This window comes from Tripterygium wilfordii, chromosome 10 (genome assembly GCF_013401445.1).
Source record: "Tripterygium wilfordii isolate XIE 37 chromosome 10, ASM1340144v1, whole genome shotgun sequence".
NCBI lineage: Eukaryota > Viridiplantae > Streptophyta > Magnoliopsida > Celastrales > Celastraceae > Tripterygium > Tripterygium wilfordii.
The window spans coordinates 1948575-1968454 of NC_052241.1; the positions used below are offsets into that span (position 1 = coordinate 1948575).

At 37.2% G+C, this 19880-nt stretch overlaps 5 protein-coding genes across 5 annotated transcripts; 2 read left to right on the plus strand and 3 right to left on the minus strand.

Moving 5' to 3' along the window:
- Positions 1–75: 75 nt before the first annotated feature.
- LOC120007528 lies at positions 76–603 on the minus strand. Its single transcript, XM_038857803.1, has 2 exons — positions 576–603; positions 76–402 (listed from the first exon to the last, which is right to left on the minus strand). Exons 1-2 carry the CDS (start codon positions 584–586, stop codon positions 96–98), a joined length of 318 nt encoding a protein of 105 aa, XP_038713731.1. The 5' UTR covers positions 587–603; the 3' UTR covers positions 76–95.
- A 1622-nt stretch (positions 604–2225) lies between these two features.
- On the minus strand, positions 2226–4582 carry LOC120007963. The gene is made up of 4 exons (XM_038858456.1): positions 4300–4582; positions 4001–4216; positions 2731–2889; positions 2226–2545 (listed from the first exon to the last, which is right to left on the minus strand). Exons 1-4 carry the CDS (start codon positions 4303–4305, stop codon positions 2492–2494), a joined length of 435 nt encoding a protein of 144 aa, XP_038714384.1. The 5' UTR covers positions 4306–4582; the 3' UTR covers positions 2226–2491.
- Positions 4583–7090: 2508 nt separating this feature from the next.
- On the minus strand, positions 7091–8382 carry LOC120007066 (uncharacterized protein At5g48480-like). Its single transcript, XM_038857230.1, has 2 exons — positions 8035–8382; positions 7091–7440 (listed from the first exon to the last, which is right to left on the minus strand). The coding sequence occupies exons 1-2, from the start codon at positions 8304–8306 to the stop codon at positions 7221–7223; spliced, it is 492 nt and encodes a 163-aa protein (XP_038713158.1). The 5' UTR covers positions 8307–8382; the 3' UTR covers positions 7091–7220.
- Positions 8383–9649: 1267 nt separating this feature from the next.
- LOC120007097 (protein PEP-RELATED DEVELOPMENT ARRESTED 1, chloroplastic-like) lies at positions 9650–15701 on the plus strand. The gene is made up of 10 exons (XM_038857277.1): positions 9650–10096; positions 11038–11193; positions 12208–12276; positions 12383–12553; positions 13778–13921; positions 14063–14221; positions 14312–14377; positions 14614–14673; positions 14996–15299; positions 15421–15701. The coding sequence occupies exons 1-9, from the start codon at positions 9749–9751 to the stop codon at positions 15038–15040; spliced, it is 1218 nt and encodes a 405-aa protein (XP_038713205.1). The 5' UTR covers positions 9650–9748; the 3' UTR covers positions 15041–15299; positions 15421–15701.
- Positions 15702–18850: 3149 nt separating this feature from the next.
- LOC120007098 (transcription factor IBH1-like) lies at positions 18851–19880 on the plus strand. Its single transcript, XM_038857280.1, has one exon. The coding sequence runs from the start codon at positions 19163–19165 to the stop codon at positions 19628–19630; it is 468 nt and encodes a 155-aa protein (XP_038713208.1). The 5' UTR covers positions 18851–19162; the 3' UTR covers positions 19631–19880.

The window sequence follows — 19880 nt, forward strand, 5'->3', positions numbered from 1 at the left end:
AAATGTTCATTAACAAAAAATTCAAATGACCATGTCAACTTCTGCTATTTTTACAATTTAGAACAGAGAATCCCAACTCAAAAATAAGAAGGGGGTCACTCTACAGCTAGTGCCTGGCTCTTATGGGGGCTTCGAGCAGAGACAGCCCTACCAAACCTGGAAAGCCCAGGCTTACCATCATCAAGCATGGAGCTTTTGTTGTCCTGTACAGCCCATAAAGGTTTTTGGGTTGTTCGATGGAGGTGACATCTAAAGGAGCCAGCGTGGTTGGTTGGAGCACAAATGCAAGCCTTTCTGGGTGGTGGGTTCTTGGCCATGTTCGCCTCTGCAATCTTCTTCTTTTGCATTGCCTTCTTGGCTAGCTCCTCTACTTGACTCAATGGCCTGTTTACTTTGGAAAGCCTGATAATAAGCACTAAAGAGTGAAACAGACAATGAAACTGAGTAATATTCTTAATTAACATTAAAAAAATGGCACAAGAATAAACTTTCCCAAGGAATTCAATTTCCCCAACCAAGAAAAACTAAAGCAGCAGCAGAAGAGGAAAGAAGATGAGTGATTGATTAAGGAATACCGGGCAGCCATGGCTCCTCCATTATTGCACCCAGAAAAATATCTCAGAAAATGGAGTATGAAAGCAAGGTTAGGTCAGGTATAGGGTGATAAGATTGGCGCAAGAATCGCTCAATTAGTTAAACCTCCCATGACCCATCCCAACTAACACTAGAATACTCGCATCTGAGTTTCTTATATCCAAAACTAAATTTGATACTATCAACGATTCACCGTGCAGAGATAGGATTGAAATGAAAAGATAATTCAACATAAATGTCATATTATCATGCCATCTAATAGTTTTTTTCTTCTTCTTTTTTGACAATGGAACCAACCAAAAGTATAACCCATCGAATTCCACCTCAACGGGTAAATCCACGGGCCACATGTAAATACTCGTAAACTACATAGATCAAGTAAGTTCTGGGCCGAAATCCAATGCAAAAATAACACCAAATCATGCCAGAGTGAATATTAAAACATACAATCTCCCATGCACATTCAGTAAGAGGTTAAAACAGCTAGCTTAATCATATGAACTAACGATTTTTTTTGTTCCATCTAATAGATCCATAATACGTTAACGCATAAACACTCAACACATAAGTCAAACTTTTGGGCACTCAAAAATTGTATACGTGGCATCGAATACAGTCAAAGTTTCAATTTACCATTTAATTTTGTAGGAAATTCAGGCCCATAAACTTTTAAAGGTATTGTCCGCTCTAAACCATATGTTCGAACAGATTTATTGTTCATGGATTATCGTCATTGGTTTTTAGGTGATTGGCCAAGAAAATGCGTATTTGTGAGAGGCGCAAAGCCTGTACTATACTTATCGGTTGGGTTATGTCATTTTAATATGAAATATTAGTCTTGACAAATTTAGCGATACTTCTTTCAAAATGTGTGTGAAAGAATTAATTAAGCGCATATGAATTCCACGCTTGTTTCAAAAATTATAACCGTAATTTTGAATTCAAATATCAAATTATTTTTTTTTTTATCAATCAAATCAAGTGATCAACTAAATCAACCAAATTGTTGCTTAACTAATAAATCTGTTTTAAATGGTATAGAAATTGAATTAGGTTTTGATGTAGGATTTAATTTTAAGCTTTCCAATAACCACCTTTATACAAAAAAATTTACCTCAATAATCCTTTGGCACCATTAAAGAAAGAAAAATGATAATGAGTACTATCATGGCACTAGATAAAAATGAAAAAGATGTATTGAAATATAAAAAAGATATGTAGTTTACATTCAAAAAATTAGATGAGAAAGTATTATCACACAAGGGATATTATGTTATGCTATAGTCAAATCTTAACAAGTGCTCTTAGGACACCCGTTATCAATACCTTGAAATATCAGTCAAAGATTTGTTAGGGAGAATCACCAAGCATACAAAAGCATTGCCATGTACTTTGCTTGTGGATTCAGGCTTAGGTCCATTATTCTACTTTGCAAAAAGAAAAACAAGAAAAAGATGTCCCAAGCCAAGAGGGAGGACAAAGCTTTCTTTCCAAAAGGGAAAAAATTGGAAAGATGGGAGTCCTGGCTTACTAAAGAGGAACACATCAACACAATGTATTTAGTGCTTCTCCTTTAATTTGGTTTCAAAATGTAAAAAGAGAATATGCATTAATACATTAACCCATGATGATGGACCAACCCTTCTTTATCTTCTCCTTTCACAAGCATCTTTTGTTCCCATGCATCTCTGTGGGAACCATAACAGCCTAAACAAAGACCTCTCAAGCCATAATTAATCACCAAATTAATTAACATAATGGATTTTTTTAGGGCAAATTAACAATATTCCATCATTTCTATATATATATATATATATATAGAGAGAGAGAGAGAGAGAGAGAGAGAGAGAGAGGTGAACGACATAATAGGTTTTTTATTAAAAGATTCCCAAAAGCTTCAAGTAGCACAAGTTGGCATCAAGCAGCTTGAAAGGAAACCCAATCCTCTCTTCTGCAAAAAAAAATTAATGAAAGAAAGAAAGAGAGACATTTAACACTTTTGTGGAAGTCAAAAAGAGAGGAGCTATTGCTTAGTTTACATCACCAATAAAACATAAAGTAAGGCTTAATCAAAATGCGCACACACACACACACACACACATATTGTGTGTGTGTGTGGAGCTAGGCAGTGTGTACCTCTCTGGACTTCATGTCTGGTGATGTAGTGTACAAATCTTCATCAACAGGTTTAGGTGTTGGCCTGTTCATGATAATGGCAGTGGGGCTTGGTGGTGCCTCCCCCTCTTTCACAACCCAGTTACTTGCCTTTTCTTCTTTCACATGACGTACTTTTGCCTGAAACACATCAAATTAAATTCTCACTCCCCAGTACCTGTCAATACTAGTGTCATATAAGGAAATACACAACACAGACATGTTTTCTAGGCTTAAAAACCAACAATAATAGTTGAAGAACAAATTTATGCTGCCTTGTGAGCCTAAAACGAACAATATCTGTTAATGTGTTTGGATTCAAAATTTCTAACATAATATCAGAGCAAAGAATCTGTCCAGTTGAACGTGACTTATACATGTCCATTTGTTGAGTCCGAGATAACCCAACTCATAAGGGTGGAAGAGTGTCAACACTAGTATCCCACATTAGATATGATTGGTATAACTTTCTGGTTCCAAGAACCAATAACGACTGTTGAAGAAAAACAAATCCGTACAAGTCATGGATCCGTAATATTTGTTGATGTGTTTGAAGTTGTAATTAATTTCTAGCCCTAGCAACCATTTTTGTCGTCATCAGATCGTTAGATGCGTCATAATATATATGTCATGTAGTCATGTATCCTAGCTAGCTAGGTGTGTACCCATGCCATGCCTACCCCCCTACATCATGCATGATGCATCATCACCTATGAAAGGCACACGTATGACTATGAAAGGCCATTGGAGAAGAAGAATCAACTTTTGTTTTCTTTTATTTTTTATAAATTGAAAAAGCTTGTGAAAGCTAAATTGCTCTATCTTTTTACAAATTGTGTATGCAATGGAATTTATTTTCTCCTTTTATTGTTGAACTACTACTGCTTTTTTTTTATGAGAGCTGTTTCTTTTTTACATCTTTTCGTGACAATTTTATGTAAATCATCAAAAGATTGGAGTATGTACATCGTAAAGACTTCGTCCCAAATCAAATTAACATAACTTAACTGAGTGACATATAAGCCTCCCGCTCCTCTGACCAATGTGTTTCATTTTCTAACCGTAAACCCTAAACAAAGTCGAGCTATCTTTTGGCCCGAAGTGAATTATATGAATTTATAGTGTTTGAGCTAAATTTTCTTACAAAGTGCCCACCCTACATTTTTTTTGAGTTTAATTGAAGTACAAAAAAACTAAAGAGAAATCAAATCAGGAAAAACAGAAGATTAAAGAAAAAAACGGTGTCGCTTACGCTTCGGCGAGGAACAACAATGACGGCAGATTCAACGACGTCGTTCTGGTACAAATCACCGGCGACGTAGAGATCACGGTCTTCAGAGTAACCGAACTGAGCCTGAGCCTGAGCCTGAGGCTGCCTAGCTGACTCGAAACACTGAGTGAAAGGAAGATCATTGTTCCAATCCCAGCTACCAAATGCCGGCACATAACTCCTCTTGTAATAATAATCCTACACAAAACCCAAGTTAATCCCACATCAAAAAAAATTTCATAACCAAAGAATCCCAGATAGTAAAACTGCAAAAAACTTACTTCCATCCTTGTTTACGAGTTCGAAGTGTCCACAACTCAAAATGGGCTTAGCTTTTGAGAAAAAACAAAGTGGAAGAAGACTGACTATATAAAAGCTAAACCAGAGTGGGAGAAGACTGACTATATAGGCACAAATAGGCTACAGATACACACAGAGAGACACACAGGTAAGACAAAGTGATGGGGTTAGGCTACTTTGACTCTTTTCCAGGCAAAGAATACTACTATTGGAGTCTTTACTTCCCCACACGCGTAGCAGACTGTGCTCTGTGCTCTGTGCCATTACAGGACATCAAAGTAAGAGAAGAAGAGAGAAAAATAATTAATTGGCTGATTGATGACGAGGTCAACAGTCTCTCAATACACATGGAATTGCACATAAAGTCATGGTCTTTTGCTTTCAAAATTAGTGATTAGTGTCGCGTGCGTGTGTGTGTTGTTTTGGAATTCACTCAAGTCGTTCTGTTGGAGCTTGAAAAATAGAGCAAATGTAGAACAACTAATAAGATAGGGCCCACAAGGTACCCTCCATTTGTTTTTGTTTTGATACTCCACAACAACGATATCATACAAATTTATCATTTAAACATTTAATATACGCGTCGGAATAATTTTTAAAAAAATGATACGGCTACCAAATTTATTTTTTAAAAAATGATATGGCTACCAAATTTTCATTTTTCTATATTCAGCACCATGACATTCTAATTCTACATAATAATAGTAAAATGGATCGAATGTGAAATCTAGTGGGCTTGTAAGGAGGACTTTTGAATGGGTTGTACTTAATAAACTAAGCCCATATCCATACAATAGTATTTGTGAGGAGGGACGAGCCTTCACCAGCCCAATGGCCCCAAACACAAAATTGTAAGAGACTCAAGGTTCCAAAAATTTGACAGGCCAGTTGACCGTGGACCGACATTATATTCGGTCTGGACTACGACATATAAATAGAAATAAAAATTATAAATATTCGAACAGTTAATATTCGAGTTATTCATCCACTGTGGTCAGGTTGATCAAGTTGTCTGTCCAAGACTTTGAGGTTCAAGGTTCCATTCTCATCAGGAGATTGAGATTTGAGTAGTTTTTATCAATTGTGGTCTTCATGCCCGTCAGACATGACTTAGCGTGTGTGTGGCATACGAGTCTTTCAAAAAAAATATCTGAGTTATCCAGCTATAGAGTTGAACGCAAAAACTGGACTGGCCGATTGACTGTGGATTCACATTATATTTGGTTTGGACTATGACATATAAATCGAAATGAAAATTATAAATATTCGAGCAGTTAATATCCGAGTTATCCAGCCGTAGAGTTAAATGCAAAAAGATTCACGCGGATTCGTAAATTCTACATATCTCACATGATTCACATAAAATTCTGTGTGTACAACTCAACAGTTGGGATAATTGTTAGGATCCCTATCATGACTGAAATCTGAAAGTGAAAGAAAGAACCAGTCTCTTTTGAGAATCGTCAGCCATCCATTGCAAGCCATGAATGTTTTATAATCCACGTGGCATCATCTTAATGAAGCGAATATAAACACCCAAAATAAAAACCAATGGCCAACGCAACATCCAAACGTGGGCCAACCTTGCTTGCCCGTGACTCTGCATCATGACAATTCTCCTTCACGGACTACAATTTTGTGGCTCCTATCAACTTATATGATCTCAATAATACACTATATATAAAGCCCAAACCAGAGTGAGTTCAGTGTCCAGACTGAACTGATCAAACCAGTATAACCAGCAAGTGTGTGTGTTATCCATATCCATGGCAAGAAAGTTAGCTCTGTTAGTGGCAATGTTGGTGGTGATGGTTGCAGGATTCGACAGTTCAAGGGCACTGACCTTGTGCAACATAAGCGAAGATGGACTAATGACTTGCAAGCCATCAGTGACCAAACCCAACCCAGTGGACCCATCGAAGGAATGTTGCCAGGCTCTTTCAGTGGCTGACTTGAATTGTTTATGTTCTTATAGGAATTCACTTTTCTTGCCTTCTCTTGGGATTGATCCTGATCTTGCACTTGCACTGCCTGTCAAATGCAACCTCACTACTCCTGCCAATTGTTGAGGTCTTCTATGCCTTAAAACTTTTAACATTATTTCATTATTTGTGGTTGTTTCTGACAAATGTATTGATTCGTGTTACTTCCTTCTTTCAGGTTTCAGAGGTTATATGAAGAGGCTCTGCGCATGTCTTCTACTGTTTTTAGTTGGATATGTATGTACCTTTGAGTTTTTAATTTGTGTGAAACAAAACTATATTCCCATTACCAGACTTCTGTAATTTGGGATACCATGCCCCAGGAAATTTGGATTCTGTGACCTTATCCATCACAGCAAACCATATAATGGGCTTGGTTTAAATTTCTGATTTGGCTTCTAAATGTTTGACGGAGCAGTGCATTACGGTATTTCGAAGTTATAGGAAACTGATCAAAACCTAGTTGATCGTATCTTCAACATCAAAACACAACATATTCCCAAAAGGACCTTGGACCCATTTTGAAGTTTCAAGAAACTACTCAAAACCCAATTGACCATATCATCGACATCAAAACACAACATATTCCCAAAAGGACCCTAGACCCGTAAAAAGAGATTCAAGTTTTTACCAAAATCAACTAACCAACATGAACAATATTTAATACGAGGTCCTATACCCTATTGATTATCTATTCCTAACAACTAGAGAGTTTTTACCAATGAGTGATGACTCGATTGACAATCAATTGAGTTAGGCATATATGTATCAAATGTTCGATTTGAGGAGCAAATTTCTTAAAAAAAAAAAAAAAAAAACACAGCTAGAGAACTTTCTTTTCTTGCCAGATGACTCACCATTAAGGCACTAACCCATTCAAAATATATATCAGGGGTCAGGATTGATCAATCAAACGATACCTATGCTTCTACAGTAGCACACTTCTTGGTAGACGAGCAAATGAGCCAAACGAAGCCATAAGGATCCTTCACCTTTCCCACGCGTCCACCACAGCACGCGTCTTGACCGTCCGCAATACCCCCCTCTGCAACAGCTCCGGCGGCAACGGCCTTGGCGATGGCAGCTTCCACATCTTCAGTCTCCAGGCATAGCACACATCCAGATCCCCCAGTCTTCAGCCTGATCAAAACATATAGATCAGATATATGACATTCGCCTCTCCAAAAGAGAGCAGAAACCTAAACCGGGCAAAAAGAGAAGAATACTCCAAGGCTAAAGCTAGTGACCAGTAGTAATTACGAATCACTGACTAAGGCCAAGTTTGCAAGTCCACAAGTAAAACCAGAGATACACCAAATTATAATATAAGAGTTAAAATAAGAAATAGGAAAGATCTAACAGAAGGAAAATTAAAAAAAAATGAAGAACAAATAAAATCCTGGTCAGACAAATATTAAAATAATACTGACAGAGGCATAAACACGATTAAGATGGAAAAATACTTGAGAGAAAGCATGACATATAATGCATTATAAAAATCGTTTCAAAAGAAAATTGATCCAAACTCCAAAGCCATTAGTAACATTAACGGGAGAAAATCGGAAACAATATATATATATATACGCGTAAATAGAAACATTATGAAGATAAAACATGCAGAAAATCACTTGCACTGCTAGATCTGAAAGTACAGAAGCCACATAAACTATGAAAACATAAGTGGAAGTATGTGTATGAACTATCGTGACTAAGCGAGAAATAGAAGGGGCATACGTAGCATCAGAGTCCGCATCAACGTCAGAGACGACGAAGGTGGAGCCGGCGAGCTGGAGCTGGGCCGACAGGATGAGAGGGAGCTCCTGCTCAGCCTTGCGCTTCGACTGGGAAGTGCGGTCCAGCTCCACCACACCAAAAGCAGCTTTGTAGAACAGAACAGCGTCGTTCGCCTTGGGTGCTTCCACCAGCAACTGCGGCTTCAACGTAGTGAATGCCACAGCCGCTGCTGCCTTCTCAGAGCCTCCGTTCTTAACCTCCTCTTGCGCCATTGATGAATCTTCGAGAGAAAAGTAAAAGAAAATTTCAGGAAGCGGAAAAGACTCAAACCCTGAGTAACGAAAATGAAAATGGCATGCGCTTGGGGGGCAATTTATAGAAGCGGGGAAGCGGAAACGTTGTCACGTTGCAAGGACAAAACGGGTACTAAGAACATTTGTTAGGTTAAACATTACCCTTCATTTTGGACATTATTTACGAGTTATAGCCCATGAAATGCCAAAAAGACAAAAAGTCCCCTAGTCCATTCTATCACCAAAAGTTTCTTGCCCTAACCCATACGCAAAGTCGTCCCTCACAATAGGGGTGGGAAATTTATTTGACCGTATTAAATCAAGTTTGTCGAATTTATTTGACTTGAAAAGTTTAGATATAAATTATAGGTTCAAAATCTGGATTTAAATATAATATAGGAGATGATTTTGAGTTGTTTTGAAGTTGATTTGGGTTAATTTGGAGCTGATTTGAGGAAAATAAAAAGTTAGAGTTAATTACTATTTGTATCAGTTAGTAGAAATCATTTTGAGAGTGTGGTTGCAGAATTGGAAAATTTGCAAACGTTGTACGTTTTTTATGAAATTTAACCGGCTGAAGCGAAACGGCGTTTTGAACCGAACCAAGTGCCTTTGGCTCTTGGCCCCACCCTAGTTTTGTAAAATTCCATTGTTTATGGCCTCAAATTAAGTAATTTCTGCTTTACGGGTGTTTTTACAACTTTTCATATTTTATGTTTTACTTCATATTAGGTATGTAGCCGGCCCTAGAGGTCATTATCTCTTATTCTATCAAATATATGAAAACCCTAGAGAGTTTTTTTCAAATTCTGGTGGATTCCAGTGTGTTTTTACGTCAAACGTTGGCATGCCACCTAATTACGGACATGTTATGGATGCACATTTTATGGACTTATTGTGCTTCCGTTAAAACTAAATATAAGTTTCAACACTTAAATCTTGTGTGAACCGTAACTCAGATTATGTTATTGTTCAAATTACTAGTTCGGATTTAAACCAATCTATATTTTGTCAATTAAATACGTTCGAAATACAATGACAATCCAAGTGTTTAAACATATAAATATTTCATAAACATGTGCTCTTGTTTGACCATGAATCGATTTGTTGTCATCCCTACTAGCATTGGCAGTAACCGACCAGTTCGCTTTTTATAGGTGATTATTTTTGTTAAAAACAATGTTAGAGACCTCAAAATATGATCAAAAGTCTCTCAAATCTATGTAACATTAAAATAATTATTAATTAAAAACAGAAATATAGAGTCCATTTCATCTCCAATAGTAGACATCGTTTTTGGGCTTAGCGACACATTCTAGATCGGAACACATCGAACAACTCCCGGGACTCAAGTCTCATTCGTCGCCGGCAATGCATTAGCCAAAACCCAAAGCCACAGTGGACGATTCCGTCAACAAAAAATGTTGCAGAGCACCTTCAATTTCTTGCCCTCAAATCTGACCAGTACATCTGCTCCTGATCTTCTCTCGCTCCCTCCACTCTCCTTCACATCAAAACCCTCCTCTTGCTGCCAGCATTACCAGTGTCGGCTAAAACAACCCCAGAAAAGGGGGCGGTTGTTGGCACTATGTTCCAGTTATGCGGTTGGTGGTGGATTCCCAGATGAGGAATTGGATATGCGAGACAGAGCAAATGGCAGCAGTAGAACCCCAGAACAAAAGGGCCAGAAAATAGACCCTACCCAGTATGAAGCTATTCTTAAAGGAGGTGAACAGGTCACTTCTGTTCTTGAAGAGATGATCACCCTTGTAAGTTCTTCACTCCTCTTCCTGTTAATTATTTGTTCTTCTTTTGTCCGTATGTTATCAACCTGATTTTTTGAAGAATGCGGAATAAATGTGGTTTGGACTTTCTGGGAATCTTTCTTGGTCCCTTTTGAGTGTCCCAAGTTGTATATTATTGACATTGTTGGCGTGAGATAGTGATTTTAGTTTTCTGTGTGTCGGCAGCAATCCTGATATTTATGCAATATGTTGATTCTGAGTCCTGCTATGCGGTCATGACGGATATGAATTCTGTACTGTAATTGGGAAATGCCCTAAAAATCTCATTCCGGATTATAACTTGTCCTTTGATATGAATATTGGTACATGTTTCTGTGAAAATTTATTCATCAGTGTTTCATGTGTTCTCCATATATACTCGTTGTATCCTTTTCAATTTCATCAATGTCAGACCTTATCCTTCGCCTAATAGTCTTCAAGTCGCAAAGTTTATGAGACTAATTGTGGTCTTTTGTTTCTAACGGATCCGTCTGTTTTGCCGGGGATCTATGAGATGTGAGGAATTAGCATTCTTCTTTCAACCTTTAGTTTGCAAAATACCTTCTTTCTCCTACAATTATTTCCATGTTTTTTGGTGATAATCTCTAATACGTTTATTTGACATATAGGTTAAGCTTTGTTTTCCTTAGAATCACGAAACAAGTGGTGCCTCCTGGTTTGATGCGTACTGCATCTTAGAATTCGCCTTTTTATTTTGGCAATTCCAATTTCGTTTTGTTTTTCAGGTGTTGCATTTCACTTTATGTGGCTTTTCTATTAGTAGTCTGCAGCTCTGTGGTTCTGCTTTTCTCACTTTATTTGGCTTCATTGCTTGGGCTTTTGATTGAAAAATCAAATCTATTCAGGGGTCAAATAGCCCCTTTGTGCTTCTAACATGCTTATCAAATCTATATCTGTGGCTGCAGTTGGAAGAAACAAACACGGATGAAGCGTCTGAGGAGGTGGCAGTGCAATTGGCTGCACATGGAGTCATTGGGAAAAGAGTGGATGAAATGGAATCAGGGTTTATGATGGCACTAGATTATATGATTCAAATTGCTGAAAGGGATCAGGATGACAAGGTAAAGTTGCCAAAGACTCTTCTTCATCAAGATATTGCTTTAAGTAAATTTCTAGCAGACTTTGTTTCAAGAAGGCATTTATAGAAAGATTTCATAAATGGAAAACTGAAATGAACACTCAATGATATTGGATCCTATAAACAATAATCTGAAACTGCAATTTGACATTTGTCGGCGCAAAAGAAAGATGGAATTTTGTTACGTTGCACTATATTCATGTTCGTTCTTATTGGATGGCAATCATTGACGTAGAGTTTAACTTGGTAATCTGGTGCTTATCTTAACCATAATAACACAAGAAATTTGTTGGAAACATCAAAACTAATATAGAAATTGGGACTTCAAACGGTGTTATTAGTTATTACCTTTGATTGTTTATAGGTAAATTTATTGGATTGCATCAGCCTGCTTGAAGGGCACACAAGTTTATTGGTGCCTTTTACTTCTTATAATATTACTGAGCTTAAACACATGTAGACACTAGCAAGGATATGAATGTTACTCATTCCTTTTTTGAGGAAATCCATTGACGACTTATAGTGATGCATTTCCCACTTATGCTGTTCTGTTGCTTTCTGGCTGTGTAAGGCTATTGTCAAGATCTTCTCATGTTGAGACTGTAATCCTTGGAAACATGTCAGTTCCTATGTAGTGAAGGATTATGATTAACATTATAAAAGATCAATAGAATATGAATTATCATTACCTATCCAGAGAATCGAAGAAAAGAGAAGTTACGAAACTTTGTTCATTGCTGCAGCTTATGCCATACCCATGCATGATTTTAGTTGTGTTTGCTTGCTATTTTTTTTATCTTCGTAGTTTCAAATAATTCCTATAATTGGACATAGCATCCACTATTGTATAAATTTTTCCAATGTAAGAGCTTAATATGTTTCCTCATGAAAATTTCTTAAGATGCAGCTTTCTTTCATGATTTGCTTTCTTTACATGACTAGTTTACCGTGAGATCTGTGAATGGATTTTGAATATTTATATATGGTTTGTTTTCAGCGGAAGTCATTATTGGAAGTGATCAAGGAGACTGTACTATCTCATCTTGCAAAAAAATGCCCCCCACATGTGAGTATTCTTATTTATTCAAACTTTGGTTAAAAAGCTAGAGTTCTAACTTCTAAGTGTAACCATGCATCAAAGCATTAATATATTATCCATTTTTGAGTTTTAGGTTCAAGTGGTTGGTTTGCTCTGTAGAACTCCTGAGAAAGAAAGCAGACAAGAACTACTTCGTCGAGTGGCTGCTGGTGGAGGTGTTTTTGGAAACAAGAATGACACCAAAGTCCATCTTCCTGGAGCAAATCTTAATGACATAGCTAATCAGGCTGATGATTTACTTGAAGTAATTGATCGAAATATCCTTCATGCCTTTCCCTTTCTGATTGTTACTGTTCAGAATGTATAATTATCCACTGTGTTTATGCATGTACATCAGTAAGGGGCAATTTGCTGACTAGCCAGCAAGGTTTGGATAGGGAAGGCCTAAGGGATATGGAAAGGGGGCTAAGAGTTTTAGATCCCCTTAAATACTGAGAGCAGCAGTTCATGGTGATTGTTGAATAGCCAGCCTTAGGCTCAATGTAAATCCATAAATATTCAACCTGTCTCTCGGCAATGGCTTCGGCATTAGGGTTCCTTTAAATGTGGCACTGGATTTAGGTTGATGCCAGTGAATACCTCTCTCTAGCATCGTTATGGCACTTTTATCTTTATCTTCAGATCATCTTTAGCACTAAATCTGACTGGCTCAGCTTGGAAAATCTAGCAACCACTTAGGCTGACAGAATAACTTTCATCTTTTTCTGCAGTAGTCTCCAGAAGAAAGCACTGCTGAGGCAGCAAAGCCAAGATCACCTTATGCATAGCTTCTGAGTAGGGCTAATATTTCTCTGATTTTTCAAGGATAGGTTTCTTATTTATGTGCTATTTTGATTATACAAATGAAAAACGTGATTCTGTTATTGGAGCCAGTCAAAATTCAGTCCGTTTTGTCTCTGCAAACCAGAAAGCTATTACTTACCCACCTTACATTTAAATCTCTTAAGATTACATCTGGTATTATAAACATGGAAAGGAAATCTACAATAGGCTTTGCAGAAGCAGCAAGATCATGATGTTACTTTGTTAACAGGTCTTTCAATCATAAGAACATATTGTGTGGTTTAATAGATTAGACTGACTTGTTTTCGTGATCTCATGTTTCATCTGATAAAAACAAAGATGGATGTTGTTTCTTCTCTCTTGAAATTTCAAGTTTGAACCAACTTTTTATGGTAATCTATAAAAGTCACTCTGTCAAACTAGATGGAGGTTTCTTGTAATAGTCTTCCATAAATTCATTCTAAGCATTTTCCATTGTGCAACCCAATTATAAGCGTTTGACAGGTTTTTTGTACTTTTGGTTAAATCACTGTGAATTAGCTGTTTGATTTTCCTAGACAACACAACTAAGTGGAAAAGTTCACTGAATTTATTTGGGTGAATAGGCCATTTAGACTGCACTTTTGTTTCCTCTTTTACTTTTGTGGGTCATTTAATCATTCAACATTCATCAATACATTTCCAGTCCATGGAAACTCAGCCTGTTGTTCCAGATCGGAGACTGCTGGCAAGGCTTGTTTTGATCAGAGAGGAAGCTCGAAATATGATGGGAGGTGGAATACTGGATGAGAGAAATGATCGCGGCTTCAATACACTTCCTGAATCAGAGGTACGCAACAATTTATGGGATTCAACAATTTAAAGAAGTGTACCAAAATTTTGTTATCACTGTCATCAATTTTTTTTACATCCTCATCATTTTCGGCATCTGCCAATTGAGGGTTGTTCGCTATCCTTTTTGTCTGTGCAGGTGAATTTCTTGACCAAATTGGTAGCTTTGAAACCTGGGAAAACTGTCCAGGAAATGATAAGAAATGTAATGCTGGGGAAGGATGAAGGTGCTGACAATTCTGGCAGTGAGGAGGATAAAACTGTGGGCAAACAGGTTTCTGGTGGAATCGCTGGAAGAGTGAGTTAGTTGAAAGCTCAAATAAATTTGCTTCTTGTGATATCACTATTTATGAATGATATGTTTACAGACTCTTCAAAAAATATGCAGGCAAGTGTTACAGGACGAACGCCACGTCCTGTACGCCCTGGCATGTTTCTTGAGACTGTCTCCAAGGTATAATTTTCTTGTTTTATGCCGTTACTTCTCTGTTGTTCTGAATGGATTGGTACACTTCATATTAAGATGGGCTACACGCGGAAAAATGGGAAGGGAGAGCACTTAACTGACGATTTTGTTCGTGCCCTCTTAGCTTTCATGAATTCACAGTCCTTTGATTTCCTCTTAATGAAATAGCAGTAAACTGCAATGACACTTAAATCAATGCTAATGTTATATTCTTGGATTTGTAGGTCTTAGGTGGTATATACTCTGGAAATGTCTCTGGGATTACAGCACAACATCTGGAATGGGTAAATCTGACTTGCCTGAAAATGTTCTGAGAACCGTCTCTCTCTGTCTCTTCCCCTCTGTGAAAATTTAATGAGCATAAGCAAATTAGTTTCCATACCAGATTGATTATCAAGATTTGGCTAGTATAATTAGAAAACAATAGTTCTCTGCTGCATCATGTTTCCTTCAGCCAAAGATTTAGTGCCTTTGTTGCATTTGGCATTGTGTGTAAGTGGCTTTTGTTAAATTGCATCCCATACTAAAATCTCTTTGCTTTTCAGTTGTATTCCTTGTCATTTTTCCAGTTGCGCACTCATTCTTTTTCACTTGCCATGCATCCAGGTTCATCAAAAGACGCTTCAAGTTCTTCAGGAAATAGCATTTTAGTTTTGCTTGTGGCAGGTGATACATATCCCCCTCAGCACTAGCCCATTTTTTATCAACTGTGTGCCGGTGTTAGGAAATGACTCGTCAGGTTCCCAAAATATCAAATGTCTAGTTCTATATTATTGGCCCCGGTCCTATTTTTGTATACATGTTGAATAGAACAAATTCTGCAGAATGATTTAGATTGCAGCAGTCTTTGCAGCCTGAACTTGAAAGTAATAGATGAAAAGACATGCAGTTGATGCACGTGTTTGAAAAGGTAAAAATGGTGATTTCTGCAGAATCAATACTTTTGTTTAATATATATTATGGTTGCTGGATTAGAATTTAAAGGATTTAAACCAAGTAGGACTAAAACAAAATACGATCACATTTTTCAGGTGAATCAAAAGACGATTCTTACATTGACGGCAAGTATAATCTACTGGTGTCTGAAACATCCTGTTGAAGAGAAACCGTCCGGAATTTCAGATAATGAGAGTGGTAGCCAAGTGAACTCTGCCTCAGAGTCATCAATAGAAGATGGTTAGTGTATAGGTTGTGAATAACAGAGTGTTTTGAAACTCTGATCCTCATTTTTTATTTTTCTGTTTAAAGTTTTGTTCTTCTGTAATCAAATTCTCTTGTTTAGCAGCCAGTAATTGATGATTTTATTCACCGAGGTCCTCTTTACTCCTTTTTTTCCCAACCTAGAAACTTTTCTCCTATGCTTTGACCTTCATGATGATTTTCTTTTCACACAGAAAAGTTTGACCTTCATGTCACCTAATTGGACTTCTCAATTATCTCAAGTATTAGGTATTTTTTCTTGGCTGGCAAGCTAAATCATCTTCAGCATTGAAGAGAAGAAAAGGGGGGAATATGCTTGGTGTATTCCAAGAACCCTATCGAGCGGATCTGGGAGCTCTACGATTCCCGAGGTGTATAATTCCTATACAATTCTCATCTAAGGGTTTGAGAGTTTGTTCCACATCATACCACATTAATCATTGGATGAAAATTGTAGACTATGGGGATTTCAAGGTTTGAGAATTGTGTCATATCATACCATACTTTTGTATTTTTTTCACCAGACTTATTATCCCTCATCCCATTGAACGGATCGGATCTGGGAGTTCTGCAATATCCAAAGTGTATAATTCCTATACAATTCTCATCTAATTGTTTGAGAGGTGTGTCACATCATACCGCACTTTTATTTGTCTCCACTGAAGTTATTTTCCATCATTGAATGAGAACTATAGACTTTGGGAAATTTCAAGAGTTCCCTCATCCCCATTGAACTACAGGGGAGAGCCATCATTTTCTCAGCATAAATGCTAAATGTTGATGACAACATACAAAAAAACAAAAGAGTTTGTCAGCTGGAACCTGCAACATAACTCATTATTCTAAACACAATGGACCCTTCAAGTTACTAAGAAACAGAGAGTTGCAACTAATTATAATAAGCTATACCTAATATGTCACTAACACCCATAGCATCACACTTGTTAATTGGCCCAAAAACAAGGATTGACACTTTGCTTGCTGAGTCAGAAGCACAAATTCATGAGTGGTCCTTTCTATTTTCTAAAGAAGAACAAACATGCATGTGGATCCCTGCTTATCAAATACACTAACCATAATTATGAGGGTTGGTTAAGGAGTCTAATTCTAGAAACCCTTTGTTGTATATCAGTATATGTGTCAATCAAACTATGGGCAAGCATGGCCCACACCCATGTTCTCCTTCCCTTATTGATTCTAATCAATTGCTTAGGAGATGAATTTTGTGGGTTTTGACTTGCTTGTCTTGTTCATTTTTCTTCCCTTTCTAGTTTGCTTATGACCATGGCACTAACAATAATTTACTCAAATTGTAACCATCATTTTCACACTGAAGAAAAAAAACAGAAACATATATATATATATATGTAGTCATATTACTTCACATTTCAAAAGCAACTAATCTTTTTCAGTTCCTAATTATGTTTCCTAGTTTAGTAATTGATATAGATAAAAGTGATAGTCTAGTTGGTTATCTCTTCGTACTTACGGTACCCAAGGTCGGGAGTTCGAATCAACCAATTGTAATATTTTCTTGTGAAATCTTATTGGTTCCGTGGGCTTGTCCCACCTCTGGGCCCCTATCTGCATGGATATTGGCCCAATCTTACTTGTTGTCGGAGTGGTGTGGGTTGTTCTGACAGGCCGAAGGATATGTTGGACCGGGTGGTTATTCGGTTACCCAAAAAAAAGGCTTGATATGGATAAATCCACAACAACCTATATGAAAGGCTACACTTTTAACATGACCGAGCCACCAGTTGAAGTGGTAAAGAATAAAGATGATGTGTACATATCACCCTGTTGATGAGGGTTCGAATCCCCCTCCCCATTTCATAAATGCTACATTTTATTTACCGTAACTAGTATATATAATTGAGTAATTGACTGTGGTCCCTGATTAATTACTTCTTTTGATTCCAAATTAGATGTTTTTTCTTAATTGTCTTAGAGTACAAAGCAAGGTAGCTAGGTTTTCCACCAAATCCAGAAATCCTCACATTTATAAGGCAAAGGAATAGGTTGGTTTAGATTATGATATATATCTATAATAATAGGGTTCCAGGCTGTGGCACTAGAGTCTATAGACATATATGGATGCATTCACTGTTTTGATTTCTTTTATATCTAAACAAACCCTAATTCAACAAACTTTTTTCCAACCTCTCCAACAAATTAGGATAAGCTTAAATGATATTAAATAAAATAAAATGTTACTATCCATTCAAGCTGTCATTAACTACAATTCTTGAGCATGCATGCAAGTTGTCAATTTTTTTTTTGAATTTAATTTTTAAATTTTCAAACACATGGGCACATGATTGTGGTCCTAAAGAAAACCATGAGTCTTGTCTATGTGGAAATATTTTCTTCTTTGATTAATTATATATATAATTGGCATAATGCAGACAACATTGAAAATTGACTCTTAATTAAGTGGAGTGGAGAGAAATTAAAGCTATGGCTCTGGCCGTTTTGGTGTGTAAGTTAGGAATGATCAATGCTAGCTTAAGTTTGTATAATAATATAAGACAAGAGTCACCAGCAAGCCTTAGCATAGCTATATATCATTAGGGTTTAGGAATAAGTAGCGAGCTAGCTAGCTAGCTAGGGAAGTATTGTTGATGGTGATAAGAGGTCAAGACTTCTTACCCCATTTTCATCAAACATATCATGCAATATAACAAAAATGAAGACTAAAGAAACAAAAATACTTATAATATAGCTCTTGTGACACCAAATCACATAGCAAGCTACATATATACACCAAATGTGACATTTACTTACACCCTTCCGTACTAGTAATACTTTGACCGCTTTGGGTTGGCTTATATTAGTCTGCACGACTTTGTCTTCTCAGGCCCAACACCAGCCCATACTAGTTTGAGCCTAGGAAAAATGTTTGTTACTAGTTAGGAATTAAGTTTGACATATTATATAATGTACTTCACATCTTCTCGTGGGCAATGTGAGACAAGATACTTAACTCATTCCTCACTCGGTAATTCGTTCGACACCACTAAGCTTGCACTGTAGAGATTTGTAGCCCCGCCCACTCGAGTCGGGTATTACACCAAATTAATGACCTATCAAAGCTATATATATGAATGGAAATAAAAGCAGAAGGAAGAAATGGGAGGAAAGGAGAGAATAAAGAGGTCCCACAATACAAGTGGGAAAAAAGGAGTAGGAATCATGTGCGATCATATGGTGGTTGGGTTGTTTGCGGTATATGCCTGCCCCCACTCACTCACTCACTCACTCACTCATATATTCCCCCAAACTCCTCTTCTTTCCCTTCCTCTTTACATCTCTCTCTCTCCCTCTCTCTCTGGTTTTTGTAGATTTTGTGTGTCAGAAACTGAATTCTTCTTTTGTCCTTCGCAGATCTCTCTCTGCAGCTCCCCCTTTTTCTGTGTGTCAGAAAAACATAATCTTTCTGTCAGAAACTGTTCTTTCCTTGTCTCTCTTCATCCCAATATCATCCTTCTAATTTCCAAATCCCACACAACCCACTTATTATATATACCCACATCTGGTTCCTCCCAAAGAAAAACCCAGAAAATAGTCTCCATGAATTCATATTCCTCTTCAAGTACATTAAGATCTAGGTTCACTACCAGGTTCCTTCAAGCTCTGGTGAAGATAAATAATGGGCAAGAAAGAGAAGCTAACCCTGCTTCTCCTCGCCAAGTCCATAGGCGATATCGGAGGGTCAGGATTGCAGCTGATAAATCCTTGGCTTTGGCTGTTGGGTCAAGGAGATCATGGAGTAGGACATTGCTTTGCAAGATCAGAACCCAAAAACGACACCGTTGGGCTTTGACAAGAAGGAATACTCAAAGACACCATAAGAATAATATTAATGGAGAGAGTGATTTGGGTTTGAGAGGTCAGTCAAGAGAGTTACAGAAGCTGGTGCCAGGGAGTGAAGGTATGGATTTGTGTAGTTTGTTGGATGAGACTGCTCACTACATCAACTGCCTTGCCACACAAGTACAGGTCATGAGATGTATTGCAAGTTCTTGCAACTCTACCTGAACCCCCATATATATACATAAATACATACATATATGTGTATATATGTGTGTGTGGATATATATATATATAAACTTATATATGTTATGGCATGATGTGTAGTTTGTATTTTGTGTATGGAAATTGTCGTCTATATATTTGGATAAATAGTGCTGTAATTAATCAGATTTATGTAATATTGTAAGTTATTATATATGTATCACATCTATATATATGATTTGAAGCTTCGAATGTAGATTCATTTTCCTTCTTT

Excerpts from the sequence above, each read along its gene's own strand:
- LOC120007963 (XM_038858456.1), bottom strand. Across the intron at positions 2,890-4,000 it reads TTGTTGTTCCTCGCCGAAGC|GCAAAAGTACGTCATGTGAA; the intron begins GTAAGCGACACC and ends GATGTGTTTCAG. Across the intron at positions 2,546-2,730 it reads CAGACATGAAGTCCAGAGAG|AAGAGAGGATTGGGTTTCCT; the intron begins GTACACACTGCC and ends TTTTTTTTGCAG.
- LOC120007098 (XM_038857280.1), top strand. The coding sequence starts at position 19,163 with ATGAATTCATATTCCTCTTCAAGTACATTAAGATCTAGGTTCACTACC.
- LOC120007066 (XM_038857230.1), bottom strand. The coding sequence starts at position 8,306 with ATGGCGCAAGAGGAGGTTAAGAACGGAGGCTCTGAGAAGGCAGCAGCG. Across the intron at positions 7,441-8,034 it reads GATGCGGACTCTGATGCTAC|GCTGAAGACTGGGGGATCTG; the intron begins GTATGCCCCTTC and ends TGTTTTGATCAG.
- LOC120007097 (XM_038857277.1), top strand. The coding sequence starts at position 9,749 with ATGTTGCAGAGCACCTTCAATTTCTTGCCCTCAAATCTGACCAGTACA. Across the intron at positions 12,277-12,382 it reads CAAAAAAATGCCCCCCACAT|GTTCAAGTGGTTGGTTTGCT; the intron begins GTGAGTATTCTT and ends TTTGAGTTTTAG. Across the intron at positions 14,222-14,311 it reads CTGGTGGAATCGCTGGAAGA|GCAAGTGTTACAGGACGAAC; the intron begins GTGAGTTAGTTG and ends AAAAATATGCAG.